Here is a 20,294-nt window from a genome sequence, read left to right on the forward strand (position 1 = left end):
AAGGTGTAGACAAGCACATGACCAGTGCCTGTTAGCATACAAACTGGTCTGTCCAGGAAGGAAGCTATGTGAGAACAACCTGCTGTCCTCAAGGAGGCAAAATTAATAAGCAGATAGTTATTCTTTAGCCCTATTAAGATGTAAAAAATAATTCGTTTGATTTTACTTACTCCTCTTCCAATGTTCTTTTTGTACATTCAACTTTCTGACTGTGAGCGATCTCCTCTTGCCTGAAAAACATGTTTTAACATTCTTTGCAGGGCACACGTTGACCGTCAGTGAATTCCTTTAGTTTTTGTTTGTTTCACTTTTGAGGAATATTTTTACTGCATATAGAATTATGGGTTAGCAGGGTCTTTGTTCTTTTTTAATAGTTTTCGGGGGGCATCTATATTTTTAGTCAACTTAAAAAACATGAGTGCAATGTCAAAGGAAGCACATGGTTGAGTTAAATGGGTACTGGTGGGAGGAGAAAGCTTCCCTTTGATGCATGTTTTAAATCAGAAAGGAGGACTGGGTGGTTTCTGGTCAGTTCTTCCCTGCACCATGGTGACACCAATGTTTTTTACACTTGCAGTGGAGACCAAACCCTTCAGTAAGAAGAGAAGAAACCAGAACCCCTTATGTGAATGGATAACCAGTTCCCTCTCAGAAAAGGTACAAATTATTCTTTATCCCAATGCATAGGCTTTCTTCTTCTTAAATATGACATCAAAGACGCACCTGGGTGGTCAGTCAGGCCTCTGACTCTTGATTTCGGCTCAGGTCATGATCTCAGGGTCATGAGATTGAGCCCGAGTTGGGCTCTGTCCTCAGCATGGAGTCTGCTTGAGATTCTCTTTCTCCTTCTCCCTCTGCCCTTCCTCCCACTTGTGCTCTCTAAAATAAATAAAACCTTAAAAATATACATATAAAGGGTCTTAGAAATGTTCAGGGAAGGATGTGAAAAAAATTAGTCCTACTCTAGTTTTCCATTAGAAAAAGCCCAAATACAAAGAATTCACTAAGTTATTTTGATTCTTATATATTTGTCAGTTGAATCACTTGGTGGAGAATATCAGAAAGAGGTGCACAATTTTTATTGCATCTCGAAGATAAAGAGACAGAAGCCCAGGTGCAAGCTGGGCAGGATGAATATTCTGAAGTCATTGCATCCTTGGACAGCAACACTTGCATATCCTGAAAACTTTTTTTAGCCACACTGTTTATCTTGAGCAGGGCAAGGGAAGGGCAATAAGAAATTACCACTATTGTCTCAAAGTTATGTGCATGTCCAGGGGAACACAATCTAAGGAGAGAGAGTGGGCAATGAATTATGTTCTTTTTCAATTTATGTAAAGATGAGTGGTGTATTAACTTCTAAGTTTCTTCTTGTATTTTTTTTATATTTAGTGATTTGCATAGTTTTCTATTGTTCATTTAATCTATATTCAAACTTATATACAGATATACAAAACATTTAAACATATAAAGCATATAAACTGATATGTATGTATCATTGATTTCTGCCATTTTTCTTACCATTTCCTTCCTTTTCGGTTCTTTGGGTTTTTTCCTTTGTTAATTTTCTGTCTTTGAATTCTTTCTTCTTTTTTGATAAACATCCTCAGGGTATACCTTTGGCTCTAACTGTCCATGAGTTGGACACGCAGCATCTTAGTGTTGCTCATCCCATGCACTTTGGAATTTCTCTTGGTTTACTTTTTAACTCAAGGCTTATTTAGAATTAATTCATGTTCTTCCTGGAGCAATGCAAAGGAGATGAGTGCATGAACTCAAAAGGCCATCCCTGACAATGACATCAAGTTCTTCTCTGCACATGCCGAGGACTGCCTCCCTTCTCTAGAAGGATTTTTTTTTTTTTTCTCTCTCTCTCTTCCAGGGACTATTTTCTGTTAGTTTTCCAGGTCTATTCACTTTCCTTTTGATCAGCTTTGAAGCAAGCCATCCTCAGTGTGTGTGCGTACTTGTGTGGTTGGAGATGGTTTTTTCTGATGGCCCAGGGACAGTGAGTTTTAGGCTGCAAGCCAAAGGAAAGACATGCTGATGACTGAATTGCTTTCTTCCCTCCACTGGGCTCCATGATGCATTCACCGCAGGCAAGTTCCCACAGCCCCTCACTGAGCCGGTGGGTCTTTGGCACCTAATTGTCTGAGAAGAGGGTCTCTTACCAGACCCTCCCATTGCCAGGGTCTTGGCACTTGACTCCTGTTGTCTCCGTGCCCTGGGAGGCAGAAAACAAGAACAAATAATAATTTTTTTTTAAACACTGGTATCAAATGTCTTCAGAGAAAAATCTGCCTTCATTGATCAGTTTATGCCTTTAGTAGCCCATCTCCACCAAACCCTTGGCCTGAATATTTCATTTTTCCTAGCAGATCATCCATGCTTTTAATGAAATAACTTACTTGATTGATTGCTTTTTAGTTGTGGGGGGCAGAGGGGAAGGACGAGAATCTCAAGCAGGTTCCATGCCCAGTATAGAGCCAACACAGGGCTCCATCTCTTGACCCTGAGATCATGACCTCAGCTGAAATCAAGAGTCACATGCTTAACCAACTGAGCCACCCAGATGCCCTGTGATATTTTATTTCGAATACATTTCATCTAATATTTTTATCTGTTACAAAGAGATCAGTCCAAAAAATGAATTTTCCAGGCATTTGTGTAAATTCACTTATCCAACATTTGTCTAGGTGACCTTCAAAACCCTTATGAGTCAGCAACAGCCTTTTACTCTCCCTCACCCCCTTTTGTAACTGGAACTTCTGCAACAATGACCCAATGCCTGTCCCACCTCTGTATGGCAAGACCACTGGGGGCAAAGAGCTTGCCTCTCCTTTCACAAGTCCACAGATACAGAAATACTATGCTCTAGTGTGACCATCCTTTCCATCTGTTTTAGATCATTTAGATGATTAAGATTTGTGACTTTAAGCTAATGAGATTTTGAGGAGGAGACAAAGTTGAGCTGATACTGTATTATAAGATGAGACTTTCAGGGGCGCCTGGGTGGCTTAGTGGGTTAAGCCGCTGCCTTCGGCTCAGGTCATGATCTCAGGGTCCTGGGATCGAGCCCCGCATCGGGCTCTCTGCTCAGCAGGGAGCCTGCTTCCTCCTCTCTCTCTGCCTGCCTCTCTGCCTGCTTGTGATCTCTCTGTCAAATAAATAAATAAAATCTTTAAAAAAAAAAAAAAGATGAGACTTTCAAGGAACTCTGGAAGGGGGTGAGTATGTTTTGCATGTGGGTTGAATATGAGTCTTTAAGGACTGGAGAGTGGGCCATGGTAGCCAGAATCCTAAGATCACCCCCAAGATTCTGACCCCTAGTGTATACGCACTTTTTGCTAGTTATTCAAACAAACACTAAGCTAGGTGCTACCTCAAGAGATTTAGCAGATTTAAGTAGGGTCCCAAATCAGCTGGTCTTAAAATAGGGAAATTATCCAGGAAATAACCCCGCCCTTAAATCTGGGTCCAGAGGTCAAAGACCAAGCAGTTAGAGAGACTCAGTGTGAGAAAGTTCAATGTTAAGACAGATTCTTCCTGGCTGGTTTTGGAGCTGGAGGAAGCCATGTGACAAGTCACATGAAGCGTCTTGGAACAGTAAACAGCTCCCAGATGACAGCTGGCAGGGAGTCAGCAACCTCCATTCTGCATCCATAGAAAACTGAGTTCTTCCAATAACCTAAATGAGAATGGAAATGGATCCTTGCTGAGAGTCTTCAGCTGAGAACTCACCTGGACTGAACCCTTGAGTTTTAGCTGTTGAGACCTCGAGCAGAAAACCGACCATACCATGCTAAACACTATGCTAAAACTTCTGACCTACAAAACTGTGAGTTAATAAATGGGTGTTGTTTTAAGCCATTATGTTTGCATAAAAAAAATTTTTTTTACACAACAGAAAATGAATACACTTTGTAAAGCCTATCTACAACAGAACCTTCAACAAAGCATTATCTGAAATGTACAAACATTAGAATCACTCCTTATATATCACGAACACTGGTATAAAGTCCAGGGATGACTGGTGCAACCAACAATATGCTGGTGGTTCTGCTCCAAGGAGAACATGAAATTAAAAATCTGAGGGTAGCAAAAGAAGAAATAAAATCATTATTTGCATATTCCCAACATAGACAACCTCCCCAAATTAACAGAGGTATTTTTAAGAAATAGCAACTTTTGGCAACTTTTGGCCACTTTCTACCCACGTGTCATAAGTGAAGTTCGTTGTATAGAATTTGTTTTCAGCAGTATATTCTTGAGCTCCCACTCCCCTTTCTTTCCCTGCTTCTGCTTTCAGGTTTTCTTGTCCTTTTAGGTAAAACCTACAAAGATCTTGTAACTTAGTACTTATGGAACAAAGAATAAAGCAATTATTTAAATCTTGGATCTTTTCAAATAGATTTCCAACAACTAACCAATGTACAACCTTCTGTGAATTAAATTTTGATTTTAGGGAAATTGAAGTTTTATATTCTCATAATTTCATAAGTATTGTAAGGTTTTGCTGAGTAATACATTTTTACCTTTTTCATCTTTATTCAGGTTTTCTTTTTTTGTCTAGTATATCTTAAGTGATGTATTTCTTTTATTTTTTCCTAAAGAACTAAGTTCCTTTGTATATAACTTATAATAAAATGGCTCTGGGTGATTAAAGTCTGGCTTTCAGAAAAAAAAAAAGTATCTATCTTTAAAAGTCTAATCCATTTCTTTATACTAACCACAGGCAAATAAAAATGTAACTAAAGAGACACCAAATTACCCTATTACCCTATATATAGTATCTATCTATATCCTATCTGTATCCTATCTGATATAGTATCTATCTTTAAAAGTCTAATCCATTTCTTTATACTAACCACAGGCAAATAAAAATGTAACTAAAGAGACACCAAATTACCCTATTACCCTCCATTGGGTTGTAACAGTGTAGCTTCTCTCTTCTCCTCCTTGGGGCTGGCCAACAAATGTGCTTTTGGATCTATGCCAAACTGATACATGATCATAGTTTCTCAATATGTTTTAAAGATTTATCGAAGTATCATTACATTCAATAAAATCACAGATCTCGGGTGTACCCTCAAATGAGTTCTGACAAATGCATAGACTTGTGAGCAACACTCTTAGAACATTACATTACAGTTCCATTAGGTTCTTTCTGGTTCTCTTGCCTTGAGGGAATTGCTGTATCTAACCAAACAAATTAATTTTGTCTGTTTTTAAAAGTCATAAAAATAGATCTCTCTAGTATGCACTTTTTTTGGTGTCTAGCTTCTTAATCTGAGAATTTTTTTTAAAGATTTTATTTATTTATTTGACAGACAGAGATCACAAGTAGGCAGAGAGGCAGGCACAGAGAGAAGAGGAAGCAGGCTTCCCGCTGAGCAGAGAGCCTGATGCGGGGCTCCATCCCCGCACCCTGGGATCATGACCTGAGCCAAAGGCAGAGGCTTTTTAACCCACTGGGCCACCCAGGAGCCCAAGCTGAGCATATTTTTGTTGACATTCATCTGATTGCTGAGTGTGTACTTTCTTCCTTTACATTTTTGAGTAATGTCCATTGTATTACTATAACACGGTTCATTCTGAACATTCAGCTATTTTGAATAAAGCTGCTATAAACATTCTGGTACAAGTCTTTTTGTAGACCTATGTTGCTATTTCTCTTGGGAAAATGCCATTTGTTGAAAAAGGCTTTATTTTCCTCTGCTATATTGCATTTAGTGCATTTATTCAAAAGCGTTTGACCATGTCTTTGCATCTGTTTCTGGACCCCCTACTCTCTTCCACTGATGAATTTGTTTGGCCTTACACAAACACCATGCTCATTATTCTAGCTTGAAACTACCTCAAAAAGTAATTACATTTCTTTTAAATGTAATTTTCCTCTGCAATGTGCTTCTATGACTATTCATACACTATTGATACAAATTTAGAGAATGAAACAGTTTCCGTGAAAGAAAGTCTTTGTTGTTATTAAGGGGACTTACTTCCAAGACTAACCCAGAGTACTTGTAAGTAGTCCCATTAATGAGACAAAGTATCTGGAGGACCGGTTTAATTTTCTGAGACATTCTTTTTGGGATTATATGGTACCAGGAAGGTATGGGACTATTATAACAATCACATAGCTTCTTATTGTATCATAATTTCTTAAATGCCATTAAGTACAATGAAATTTTAAATTTAATAATAAAAAAAATTAATTAATATCTAGGGTTCCATAACATAATACTATATGTCAGCTATACTTGAAAAAAATATGATATATATAACTGATTCTGTGTATATATATATGGTTCCATACATATATAATATATATTATATATATGGTTCCAAATTTCTGAGTGCCCTTCCTGAAGCTGCTGTATGGTTTTATCTCAGCTGTGTTAACAATGGACACTTTGTTTTACTTCTTAGTTCCAAATTTTTGTTCCTTCCGCTACGGATTATCTCTCCTCTTGCATTTCTGCAATGTCATAATAACTGCACAGCACATGTGTCTGAGCCTCACAATGGTAGCCATGGTGAACAGCACAGACGCTCATGGTTTGGCCAACACCACCACAGAGGAACACCTGGATCACAATAAGGTATATAAAAAATATTGTCTATAATCACAAGTTTAAAATCCTCTCTTGCTAATCGATTTGTGTGGCAATCGAATGTTACCATAATTGATGTGATAGTAATCATTAGAAAAAGAAGTTCAAGTCTTTATCTACCTTGCTAGTAGTAACCTAACTAAACATGCCCCATGATTACAGCACGCCTTATATTTGTGAAGGGCTTTGTTATGTGAATCCTTCTATGTGAAGAAGAATAAAAACCAAGCATCAGGGTTCCTAGAATTAAGGAGTTTGGATAAGAGAAAAAAAGGAAAAGCATTTCAAACCAGAGTGGAAGTAAAGACACATTGTTTCTTCAAAAGTTTTTGAGTATGTGGTATATTTACATGTTTCTCTAATTTCATCTCTGGAAGGTAATGAGTTGCTACTTATCAAAAGATGTAGAATAGGAAAAAAATGGAAACGAATGGGAAGGATATTTTTTCATTCTACTGTTCCCATGTTCTGTTATGAATGCACAGGCAAGCATGAGCAGTTTCTTATTTTCACCATTTTTTACATTAAAAATCACACTTTATATGCAATGTATGGCACCTTAATTTTTTTTTCATAATCAACAAAACCAGGCTTAGATATGACACAGATGTAGGAATTCCCATACACGGAATTTAAAATAACTATAATCAATATGTTAAGGCTCTAATGGAAAAAGATGGCAACACAACACCAGATAGGTAGTGTCAGTAGAGATGGAGGCTAACAAAAGAAACAGAAATCAAGGAACTGTAACATAAAGAATGCTTTGACACGCTCCCAAGTACTCTCAACATAGCTGAGGGAAGAATCAATGAACTTTAATATGGGTCAATAGAAACTTCTCAAGCTGAAATGAAAGAGAATGGAGGAGTCGGGAGGGAAACTTAAGAGAATATGCCAGAATTGTGGAGAATATCAACAGGTATAGGGGCACATGGGTGGCTCAGTTGGTTAAGCATCAGACTCCTGCTTTTGGCTCAGGTCATGATCTTCCAGTTATGACATCTGGCCCCATGACAGGCTCCACACTCAGTAGGGAGTCTGCTTGAGATTCTCTCCCACTCCCTTTGCCCTTCCCCCACTCTCTCTTTCAAATATATCTAAAAAAGTGGGGGCATAATATATAAGTGGCTAGAATACCAGAAACAAAAGAGAGAGAGAGTGGCAAGAAGTAATATATGAAAAATCAATGGCTGAGGACTTTCCAAAATTACTAGACAACCAAACCACAAATCCAAGAAGCTCAGAGAACACCAAACAGGACACTAAAAGATAAACAATTAACAAGAAAAACCAAATAGGCATACATATTTACGCTGCAGAAAACCAAGACAAAGAGAATATCCTGAATGAAGCCTGAGGGGAAAATATCTAACAAGGGTAAGAATTACAGAAGACTTCTTATCAGAAGTCATTCAAATAAGAAGAGACAGAAAACACTCTTTCACGTGTTGAAAGAAAAAGAATCTGCCAAGTTAGAATTCTATATCCAATGAAATTACCGATAGACTATTTCAGACAAATAAAAACCGAGGTAATTTATTGCCAACAGGCCTGACGTAAAAGAAATGTTAAAAGATAGCAGATTTTAATCCAACTCTATCAACTTTATTTATTTATTTATTTATTTATTTATTTATTTTATTTTATTTTAAGAGAGAGAGCACCTGTGAGCAGGTGTGGGGGGGAGAGGCAAAGGGAGAGAAGGAGAGAGAATCTTAAGCAGGCTCCACACCCAGCATGGAACCCAACACAGGCCTCAATCTCACGACCCTGAGATCATGACCTGAGCCTAAATCAAGAGCTGGACCCTTAGCTGGCTGAGCCATCCAAGCACCCCTCAATAATCACTTTATTTTTACTTATTTTTTTTATAAAGATTCTTATTTATTTATTTCAGAGATAGAGCACGGTGGGACAGGGCAGAAGAAGAGGGGAGAGAGAAACTCAAGTAGACTGCTTGCTGAGTACACAGCCCCATGGGGGACTTGAACCCACAACCCTGAGATCAGACCTAAGCTGAAACCAAAAATATGTTCATCAATAGATATGCATCAACTAGGGTACCTCCATAAAACAGAGTATGACTTAGCACTAAACAGAAATGAACTAGTGACACACAGAACAACATGGATGAAACTCAAAATAAGTATGTTGAGTGGAATAATCTATATACCTAGTGCATGACTCCATTTATACAAAACTTCCAGAAAATGAAAATGATGTCATAGCGACAGGCAGATCAGTGGTGGGAGAAAAGGAGGGAGGAATTATAAAAGAAGTAAGGCAACTACTGAAGGTAGATAATGCATTCATTGTCTTGATTGTGGTGATGGTTTTGTGAACATACACAAAATTAAAAATTTATCAAGTTGTATGCTTTATAACGTTATAAAGATTAAATATGAAGTTCACTATGTCACTTGTCCCTCAAAATTCTTTTGAACTCTTTTAATCCAAATTTTCTCTTGAATTATATTCTTTAAATATTTGTACTATTCCAATGCTTTGGTTTCAATATTGAGAACCATGTTCTAGAGAAATATCTCCTCCAGGGGCCATGTACTGAATCCTTCACCATAGCAAAAAAGGAGGGAGCTCAAGCTGTGGAGGTCCTATAGAACCTCCCTCTGTAATGCAGGGAAACCGATCTCCTTCAAAAGTGAGTCACAGAAAAGGAATTCTCTTTGCTGCCATGCAAAGGCATTAGATGAAAAAAATGAGAAAATATAGCATGTAATTATTCCCAAATATGAAGACTCGCCAGAAAACTCTTTCCAAAGAGCAGATCTAAATTGTAACCTGAAATTACAAAAAGAACCTAAAAGCTCATGAAGCAATTATAGTTACGGAAGGAGTCACCACACGGAAGAACATACAGCAGCTCAAAATCAAGACGGTCAGGGAACAGGAGGCTATGCTCTGGCCATAGACAAATGAAGACGAGCAAGCTGGCAGAACTCAGGGAAGGATTATGGAAAAACAAGACATTTAGAACGTTTTAGAAAAGAAGAGACACCAAACCAAAAAAGAGAGAAATGGCTTTCTCCCTTCACTGTTTCCATCCAACCATTTCCAGTTCAGCCCCTGATCGTCTTTTTGTGATTTGATCTATCACTATTTCCTCTCTCTGGGAGTAGCCTGGATGTGGGGAAAGTTGTTTTGTGGATGAGGTTAACTTACTGGAGGAGTAAGAGGACAAGAAAAGGCAAGAGGACATTCATGACTGTGGTGGGTGTAGTCCTCTACAGAAGGGCTGACGTGCAGCGTGGCAATGTTCCGGAGACAAGTAATAAATGTCCATGCTGTCCTGGGGCCACAGAGGGTGCTCTCGATGGGATGCAGAGTGGCTCCATGTGTCTCCTTGTTTCTTTCAGAACCCCGTGTATAACTGGAACCCCCAAATCCAGGGCTTCATCTTCAGTTCCATCTTCTATGGTGCACTCATCACCCAAATTCCTGCTGGATACTTGTCTGAAAAATACTCCATCAAGAAAATTATTGGCTTTGCATTCTTCCTCAGCTCTCTGCTTAGCCTGTTAATGCCGATGGCAGCTGAAGGTGGAGAAGCTTTCCTTCTGGCATGCCGGGTAGCCCAGGGAGCAGCCCAGGTATTCAGATAATGCAAATCCTGAACAGCGTTTAAATTCACAGGAAGTATCTGAAATCAGATGTTCCAATCCTTCTGATTGCAGGGGTCGGTATCCATAGCTCAGCATGTCATGTGGGTCAAGTGGGCTCCTCCCTTGGAACGAGGCCGACTCACCTCCCTGAGTCTATCAGGTAATGATGTAAGGCCTAGAGTGTTTGAATCCTGCTGCCATGTCATTCTGTCATGTGCTCCTTAACCTGTAAAAGATGTGTCTTTTGAAGTGTCCGGGGCTTTGGAAACCATCTGTTCCAGCATCCTTGCTTTAAAGATATGGAAACTGTCTAGAATAAAGAAAAGCCTTCTTTATCTCAAACAACAGAAAAAAAAAAGGAAAAAATATTTCATTCTTTTCTGCTTTACATTCAGTATTCTGCTTTACGAATGTATTTCTCTGGAATTGTTTATTGCTACCGTGAGGCTATGTTATCTCTATTCTCAGATGCCTATGTTCCTTACGGGTGTTCTTTGTGTCCTCTGATTAGGAGTTCTGCTGGGGTCCTTCATTGTTCTGCTTGTGACTGGATTCATATGCCAATCCCTGGGCTGGCCCATGGCCTTCTACATTTTTGGTAAGTCTCTTTCTATAACATCCCAGTCATTATTCAGAATTGAAAAAAAAATTAAAAGTAAAAACTATCAGGTAATAATTTATATACAGCTAATGACATTTAAAATCATGAACCTCATTGAAAGAAAGAGAGAAGGCAACATTCATTAATTTCACATTACAAGCAGAACTATATATGTGTTATTGTACATAAGCTCTGCAATTCTATCATGTAGGTACTAGAGATCCATACCCCTTATAGGAAACCCTTGGGAAAAGGGATGAGCCACTACTGTTCATAAAAAGGAGCATACAGACTGAAGCAATGCTACGAAGGAGTTATGTCAGGGAAGACCCCCCCAATCTCACTCAACTCTCTTCCTTACCTTCTTCTCAGGCTGCTTGCCATATCAATCTAGAAAGCAGAAAGCACAGGCACCTGTGATGTTCCTTCAAGCCAGCCATCTGTGACCAATGCAGGATACAGAAGGGTGAACAGTGGGTGTAGAGGGACAAACGGAAGACACCCAATGCATACGGCAAGCAAATGGCAAAGCAACAATGTGGAAACGTGCCTCGAGTCCTCCAAATTCCATTGCTCTTCATCACTAAATTAGTCATCAGTAGTAAGTGATGATGAGTATAGTGACAGTACCCAAACCCTGCACGAGGAAGGGGACCAAAAGAATTGGGACTGTCTAGCCTGGGAGAAAGAGCATGCATAGATGAAAAATGCACACCTGCTCTGTATTACAAAATTAGAAGTAATCAGAGAAATAACAGGGAGCTGAGGTTTGCACTCCTTGAAAGACAAGCTCGATAATTAATGCTGCCCATCAGCGCTGATCAGAGGTTGGACGACCTCCAACACTCATGGCATATTCACATTCCAATGTCATAAACATGTGCACAGTGACATAGGTCATTTGCTGATCTCCTGGGTGGCTCCATGAAGCTCAGAGAGAGGCACTATGCGTTGCCCTGGGTCATCAGCTTTCCCATGAACTGCCTCAGATGGAGGCCCTGGAATGGGGGAAAGGCTTAGAGGGTAGCAGGGTAGGGATTTAGGCATCTGCCTCCACAAGTCTTTACGGTGAGGCATCACACCATGCCCACAGAGGCCAAATGGCCAGCCCCCGTTTGTGGCAGAGGCAAGAGGAAAACAAAATGGTTTTGTTCCATCTGAAGGTTCTTCTCAATCTTTATTATTCCCCATAAATAATGATAATAATAAATAAATTAGATCCACACCACTTTAAAGAACAAAATAACGTCTGCCTTCGAGCAGCTTCTAATTGCTGGAAAAAAGTTCCCAGAAGAGCAAATGGGATCATAAACTCACATTTGTGCTTAAAACAGCTGTCCAGCCTGCTAAGTTTCCCTCCACAAGGACTATTTTGAACTTCTCAAAACTTCTCTAGTCTCCTCAAATCTCGAAAATGGCTCCCTTTTGCCTGCCTTCTCTCTCATGTCACCTCCCTTTGAAAAGTGGAAATTATTGCGCATCCTGTCCTTACCTACTACCCCATCCTTCCAGACCTCTCAACTTCTGACTTGTGTCTGACCCATTCTGCCACTTAGACATTAATTTACTTGTGAGTATGTGAGAGAGAGCACAAATAAGGGGAGTGGCAGGCAGAGGGAAAAGCAGACTCTCCTCTGAGCAAGGAGTCTGATGTGGGACTCGATCCCAGGACCCTGGGATCATGACCTGAGCTGAATGCAGACGTTCAACTGACTGAGCCCCCAATGTGTCTCATCATCAAGATACCTCTTGACAAGATCATTTGTGGCTTCCCTCAGAGCTGCCCTGATTCCACGCTGAGCCCATTCTTGGCCCCCTCCAGCCAGGCCCTCTGTGTGGTCTGTGGGGTCAAGATTATATACTCTCCAGAGCCCATGTCCATCACTCCTAGTCATCACTCCCAGAATTTTTAGCTCAAAAACCACCAAGGCTTTTCAGACTTCTTAGTACTCTTCGGCACATCCACTGAATTTAGACTTGGCCAACGAGGGGCAGGCAAAACTGCTTGCAGATGTAAATGGAGTATGATGGGGAAGGCAAGAATTCCGACAAATAACCAATTGAAACTTCTAATGGTGTGGGAACAGATCTGGGTAGGAACAGGAGGTCAAGCCTCAGACCACAGTGACCAGGGATTTGTGACCAGTGGAATCTAAGAATTCTAATTTTAAACCTCATTCTTCCTCAGGTTTCTTTAAAAAATTTTGTCTTAGGTTTTCTGTAGTTTGAATATAATATGCCTTGGTGTAAATTTTTTTGTATTTACCCTTTTGGTGTTGAGTTTCCTGTCTCTGTGGTTTGGCATCTATCATTAATTTTGGAAGACTCTAATTAATCCTTCAAATATTGCTCCTCTTCTTTCTCTTTCTTCTCCTTCTGATAGTACCATATGTATATATTACACTTTTCATAATTGTCCCATAATTCTTGGATACCTGTCATTTTTATTCTTTTTTTTTTTATTTTTTATAAACATATATTTTTATCCCCAGGGGTACAGGTCTGTGAATCACCAGGATTACACACTTCACAGCACTCACCATAGCACATACCCTCCCCAATGTCCATAATCCCACCCCCTCCTCCCAACCCCCCTCCCCCCACCAACCCTCAGTTTGTTTTGTGAGATTAAGAGTCACTTATGGTTTGTCTCCCTCCCAATCCTATCTTGTTTCATTTACTCTTCTCCTACCCCCTTAACCCCCCATGTTGCATCTACTATCCCTCATATCAGGGAGATCATATGATAGTTGTCTTTCTCCGATTGACTTATTTTGCTAAGCATGATACCCTCTAGTTCCATCCACGTCATCGCAAATGGCAAGATTTCATTTCTTTTGATGGCTGCATAGTATTCCATGTGTATATATACCACATCTTCTTTATCCATTCGTCTGTTGATGGACATCTAGGTTCTTTCCATAGTTTGGCTATTGTAGACATTGCTGCTATAAACATTCGGCTGCATGTGCCCCTTCAGATCACTACGTTTGTATCTTTAGGGTAAATACCCAGCAGTGCAATTGCAGGGTCATAGGGTAGTTCTATTTTCAACATTTTGAGGAACCTCCATGCTGTTTTCCAGAGTGGTTGCACCAGCTTGCATTCCCACCAACAGTGTAGGAGGGTTCCCCTTTCTCCGCATCCTCGCCAGCATCTGTCATTTCCTGACTTGTTAATTTTAGCCATTCTGACTGGTGTGAGGTGATATCTCATGGTGGTTTTGATTTGTATTTCCCTGATGCCGAGTGATATGGAGCACTTTTTCATATGTCTGTTGGCCATCTGGATGTCTTCTTTGCAGAAATGTCTGTTCATGTCCTCTGCCCATTTCTTGATTGGATTATTGTTCTATGAGTGTTGAGTTTGCTAAGTTCTTTATAGATTTTGGACACTAGCCCTTTATCTGATATGTCATTTGCAAATATCTTCTCCCATTCTGTCAGTTGTCTTTTGGTTTTGTTAACTGTTTCCTTTGCTGTGCAAAAGCTTTTGATCTTGATAAAATCCCAAAAGTTCATTTTTGCCCTTGCTTCCCTTGCCTTTGGCGATGTTCCTAGGAAGATGTTGCTGCGGCTGAGGTCGAAGAGGTTGCTGCCTGTGTTCTCCTCGAGGATTTTGATGGATTCCTTTCTCACATTGAGATCCTTCATCCATTTTGAGTCTATTTTCGTGTGTGGTGTAAGGAAATGATCCAATTTCATTTTTCTGCATGTGGCTGTCCAATTTTCCCAACACCATTTATTGAAGAGGCTGTCTTTTTTCCATTGGACATTCTTTCCTGCTTTGTCGAAGATTAGTTGACCGTAGAGTTGAGGGTCTATTTCTGGGCTCTCTATTCTGTTCCATTGATCTATGTGTCTGTTTTTGTACCAGTACCATGCTGTCTTGATGATGACAGCTTTGTAATAGAGCTTGAAGTCCGGAATTGTGATGCCACCAACTTTGGCTTTCTTTTTCAATATTGCTTTGGCTATTCTAGGTCTTTGCTGGTTCCATATAAATTTTAGGATTCTTTGTTCCATTTCTTTGAAAAAAAATGGATGGTACTTTGATAGGAATTGCATTAAATGTGTAGATTGCTTAGGTAGCATAGACATTTTCACAATATTTATTCTTCCAATCCAGGAGCATGGAAAAATTTTCCATTTCTTTGTGTCTTCCTCAATTTCTTTCATGAGTACTTTATAGTTTTCTGTGTATAGATTCTTAGTCTCTTTGGTTAGGTTTATTCGTAGGTATCTTATAGTTTTGGGTGCAATTGTAAATGGGATTGACTCCTTAATTTCTCTTTCTTCTGTCTTGTTGTTGGTGTAGAGAAATGCAACTGATTTCTGTGCATTGATTTTATATCCTGACACTTTACTGAATTCCTGTACAAGTTCTAGCAGTTTTGGAATGGAGTCTTTTGGGTTTTCCACATATAGTATCATATCATCTGCGAAGAGTGATAGTTTGACTTCTTCTTTGCCAATTTGGGTGCCTTTAATTTCCTTTTGTTGTCTGATTGCTGAGGCTAGGACTTCTAGTACTATGTTGAATAGCAGTGGTGATAACGGACATCCCTGCCGTGTTCCTGACCTTAGCGGAAAAGCTTTCAGTTTTTCTCCATTGAGAATGATATTTGCGGTGGGTTTTTCATAGATGGCTTTGATAATATTGAGGTATGTGCCATCTATCCCTACACTTTGAAGAGTTTTGATCAGGAAGGGATGCTGTACTTTGTCAAATGCTTTTTCAGCATCTATGGAGAGTATCATATGGTTCTTGTTCTTTCTTTTATTAATGTGTTGTATCACATTGATTGATTTGTGGATGTTGAACCAACCTTGCAGCCCTGGAATAAATCCCGCTTGGTCGTGGTGAATAATCCTTTTAATGTACTGTTGAATCCTATTGGCTAGTATTTTGGTGAGAATTTTTGCATCTGTGTTTATCAAGGATATTGGTCTGTAGTTCTCTTTTTTGATGGGATCCTTGTCTGGTTTTGGGATCAAGGTGATGCTGGCCTCATAAAATGAGTTTGGAAGTTTTCCTTCCATTTCTATTTTTTGGAACAGTTTCAGGAGAATAGGAATTAGTTCTTCTTTAAATGTTTGGTAGAATTCCCCCGGGAAGCCATCTGGCCCTGGGCTTTTGTTTGTTTGGAGATTTTTGATGACTGTTTCAATCTCCTTACTGGTTATGGGTCTGTTCAGGCTTTCTATTTCTTCCTGGTTCAGTTGTGGTAGTTTATATGTTTCTAGGAATGCATCCATTTCTTCCAGATTGTCAAATTTGTTGGCGTAGAGTTGCTCATAGTATGTTCTTATAATTGTCTGTATTTCTTTGGTGTTAGTTGTGATCTCTCCTCTTTCATTCATGATTTTATTTATTTGGGTCCTTTCTCTTTTCTTTTTGATAAGTCTGGCCAGGGGTTTATCCATCTTATTAATTCTTTCAAAGAACCAGCTCCTAGTTTCATTGATTTGTTCTATTGTTTTTTTGGTTTCTATTTCATTGATTTCTGCTCTGATCTTTGTGATTTCTCTTCTCCTGCTGGGTTTAGGCTTTCTTTCTTGTTCTTTCTCCAGCTCTTTTAGGTGTAGGGTTAGGTTGTGTACCTGAGGTTTATTTCTTGTTTCTTGAGAAAGGCTTGTACCGCTATATATTTTCCTCTCAGGACTGCCTTTGTTGTGTCCCACAGATTTTGAACCGTTGTGTTTTCATTATCATTTGTTTCCATGAATTTTTTCAATTCTTCTTTAATTTCCTGGTTGACCCATTCATTCTTTAGAAGGATGCTGTTTAGTCTCCATGTATTTGGGTTCTTTCCAAATTTCCTCTTGTGATTGAGTTCTAGCTTCAGAGCATTGTGGTCTGAAAATATGCAGGGAATGATTCCAATCTTTTGATAACGGTTGAGACCAGATTTAGGACCAAGAATGTGATCTATTCTGGAGAATGTACCATGTGCACTAGAGAAGAATGTGTATTCTGTTGCTTTGGGATGAAATGTTCTGAATATATCTGTGATGTCCATCTGGTCCAGTGTGTCATTTAAGGCCTTTATTTCCTTGTTGATCTTTTGCTTGGATGATCTGTCCATTTCAGTGAGGAGACTGTTAAAGTCCCCTACTATTATTGCATTATTGTCGATGTGTTTCTTTGATTTTGTTATTAATTGGTTTATATAGTTGGCTGCTCCCCAGTTAGGGGCATAGATATTTAAAATTGTTAGATCTTCTTGTTGGACAGTTCCTTTGAGTATGATATAGTGTCCTTCCTCATCTCTTATTATAGTCTTTGACTTAAAATCTAATTGATCTGATATAAGGATTGCCACTCCTGCTTTCTTCTGATGTCCATTAGCATGGTAAATTCTTTTCCACCCTCTCACTTTAAATCTGGAAGTGTTTTCAGGTTTAAGATGAGTTTCTTGTAGGCAACATATAGACGGGTTTTGTTTTTTTTATCCATTCTGATACCCTGTGTCTTTTGATTGGGGCATTTAGCCCATTAACATTCAGGGTAAGTATTGAGAGATATGAATTTAGTGCCATTGTATTGCCTGTAAGGTGACTGTTATTGTATATTGTCTCTGTTTCTTTCTGATCTACTACTTTGAGGGTCTCTCTTTGCTTAGAGGACCCCTTTCAATATTTCCTGTAGAGCTGGTTTGGTATTTGCAAATTCTTTCAGTTTTTGTTTGTCCTGGAAGCTTTTAATCTCTCCGTCTATTTTCAATGATAGCCTAGCTGGATATAGTATTCTTGGCTGCATGTTTTTCTCGTTTAGTACTCTGAATATATGCCTGCTCTTTCTGGCCTGCCAGGTCTCTGTGGATAAGTCTGCTGCCAATCTAATATTTTTACCATTGTACGTTACAGACTTCTTTTCCCGGGCTGCTTTCAGGATCTTCTCTTTGTCACTAAGACTTGTAAATTTTACTCTTAGGTGACGGGGTGTGGACCTATTCTTATTGATTTTGAGGGGGGTTCTCTGAACCTCCTGGATTTTGATGCTTGTTCCCTTTGCCATATTGGGGAAATTCTCTCCAATAATTCTCTCCAATATACCTTCTGCTCCCCTCTGTTTCCTCTTCTTCTGGAATCCCAATTATTCTAATGTTGTTTCGTCTTATGGTGTCACTTATCTCTCGAATTCTCCCCTCATGGTCCAGTAGCTGTTTGTCCCTCTTTTGCTCAGCTTCTTTATTCTCTGTCATTTGGTTTTCTATATCGCTAATTCTTTCCTCTGCCTCATTTATCCTAGCAGTGAGAGCCTCCATTTTTGATTGCACCTCATTAATAGCTTTTTTGATTTCAACTTGGTTAGATTTTAGTTCTTTTATTTCTCCAGAAAGGGCTTTTATATCTCCCAAGAGGGTTTCTCTATTATCTTCCATGCCTTTTTCGAGCCCGGCTAGAACCTTGAGATTCGTCATTCTAAACTCTAGATGTGACATAGTACCAATGTCTGTATTGATTAGGTCCCTAGCCTTTGGTACTGCCTCTTGTTCTTTTTTTTGTGGTGAATTTTTCCGCCTTGTCATTTTGTCCAGATAAGAGTATATGAAGGAGCAAGTAAAATACTAAAAGGGTGGCAACAACCCCAGGAAAATATGCTTTAGCCAAATCAGAAGAGATCCCAAATCGTGGGGGGGGGAAAGGGGATAAAAAGAGGTTCAGAAAGAAAAAAAAAAAAGAAACAATTAAAAAAAGAAAACCAATAAAGAAAAAATATAAAAAGGAAAAAAAAATATATATATATATATTAGATAAACTAGTTAAAAAACGTTAAAAAAGAAAAGGGTAAAAGTTTAAAAAATTTAGCAGCAGAAGAAAAAAAATTGAAAAAGAAAAAAAAATTAAATTAACTGCAAGGCTAAAGAATCATGGGGAGAAAGCCATGAGTTCCATGCTTTGCTTTCTCCTCCTCTGGAATTCCGCAGCTCTCCTTGGTATTGAAACTGCACTCCTTGGTAGGTGAACTTGGTCCTGGCTGGGTTTCTTGTTGATCTTCTTGGGGAGGGGCCTGTTGTAGTGATTCTCAAGTGTCTTTGCCCCAGGCGGAGTTGCACCGCCCTTACCCCGGGGCCGGGCTGAGTAATCCGCTCGGGTTTGCTTTCGGGAGCTTTGGTTCCCTGAGCGCTTTCCGTAGAGTTCCAGAGGGCGGGAATGAAGATGGCTGCCTCCTGGTCTCCGGCCTGGAGGAGCTGAGAGCCGGGAGCCCCACTCCTCAGTGCGCCCTCAGAGAACAGCGCCCAATGACTCCCGTCACCCTGCCTCCGGTCGCCCTCCGAGCTGACCGAGCCTGCGACCGGCTCAAGGTAACCCCGAACTTAGAGCTCACCCCTCGGCTCTGTCTCTGTAGCCGGCTTCCCCGTTCTAATACCTGTAAGCTCTGCGACACTCAGACACCCCCGATCCTTCTGTGACCCTGCGGGACCTGAGGCCACGCTTACCCCGCGCGGGCTTCACCCCGGTTAAGCCTCTGGAGCGATGTCCCTCAGCGGAACAGACTTTTAAAAGTCCCGATTTTGTGCTCCGTTGCTCCGCTGCTCGCCGGAAGCCGGCTCCACCCCCCGCGCTCTATCTTCCCGTCGCTTTGGATTCACTTCTCTGCCAGTCCTACCTTTCAGAAAGTGGTTGATTTTCTGTTTCTAGAGTTGCTGTTCTTCTTCTCTTTGATCTCCCATTGGATTTGTAGGTGTTTGCAATCTTTAGATAAGCTATCTAGCTGATCTCCCGCTACCTGAAGTAGTCTCAGCTGCTACTTCTCCGCCATCTTGACTCCTCCCCGTCTTTTTTTTTTTTAATTTTTGTTTATTTATTTGACAGACAGAGATCACAAGTAGGCAGAGAGGCAGGCAGAGAGAGAGAGGAGGAAGCAGGCTCCCCGCTGAGCAGGGAGCCCGATGCGGGGCTCGATCCCAGGACCCTGGGATCATGACCTGAGCCGAAGGCAGAGGCTTTAACCCACTGAGCCACCCAGGTGCCCCATCCCCCTGTCATTTTTATTCTCTTTCTTTGCAATTCAGTTTTGGAAATTTCTACAGACATTTTTTCAAGCTCAGTGATTCCTTCCTTGGCCATGCCTAGTCTATTGATGGGCTCATTAAAGGCATTTTTCATTTCTAGGTTAGTGTTTTTCATTTCTAGCATTTCCTGTTGATTTTCTTCTTAGAGTGTCTATCTGCTTATAGGAATCATATATTCTTGTGTGTTGTCCCATTTTTCTATAAGAGCTCTTAGCAATATAATCATGGTTGTTTTAAATACTTGATTTGATAATTCCAACATCTCTGCCATTTCTGAATCGGTCCCGGTGCTTGCTGTCTTCAAACTATATTTTTTTGTCTTTTAGGAAACCTTGTGATTTTTTTGTTGTTGAAAGCTCCATAAGATGTACTGGATAAGAGGAATGGAAACAGTCTTTCAGTGTGAGGTTTTATGTTTATCTGGCTTTGCTAGG

At 39.9% G+C, this 20,294-nt stretch overlaps 1 protein-coding gene across 2 annotated transcripts in view; it reads left to right on the forward strand.

The window, feature by feature from the left end:
• The window catches only part of SLC17A1 (solute carrier family 17 member 1), a 46,768-nt gene that overhangs the window by 774 nt on the left and 25,700 nt on the right, over window positions 1-20,294 (forward strand). Inside the window, exons 2-6 of one of the 2 annotated variants that reach the window (XM_047732670.1) lie at window positions 578-657; window positions 6,430-6,602; window positions 9,992-10,225; window positions 10,310-10,397; window positions 10,749-10,835. In XM_047732670.1, the coding sequence (XP_047588626.1) occupies window positions 630-657; window positions 6,430-6,602; window positions 9,992-10,225; window positions 10,310-10,397; window positions 10,749-10,835 (610 nt within the window). In that variant the 5' untranslated portion in view covers window positions 578-629. The remainder of the gene's footprint in view (window positions 1-577; window positions 658-6,429; window positions 6,603-9,991; window positions 10,226-10,309; window positions 10,398-10,748; window positions 10,836-20,294) is intronic. The other variant, XM_047732671.1, reaches the window with a different exon arrangement.

This window comes from Lutra lutra, chromosome 6, assembly GCF_902655055.1.
Source record: "Lutra lutra chromosome 6, mLutLut1.2, whole genome shotgun sequence".
Classification (NCBI taxonomy): Eukaryota; Metazoa; Chordata; class Mammalia; order Carnivora; family Mustelidae; genus Lutra; species Lutra lutra.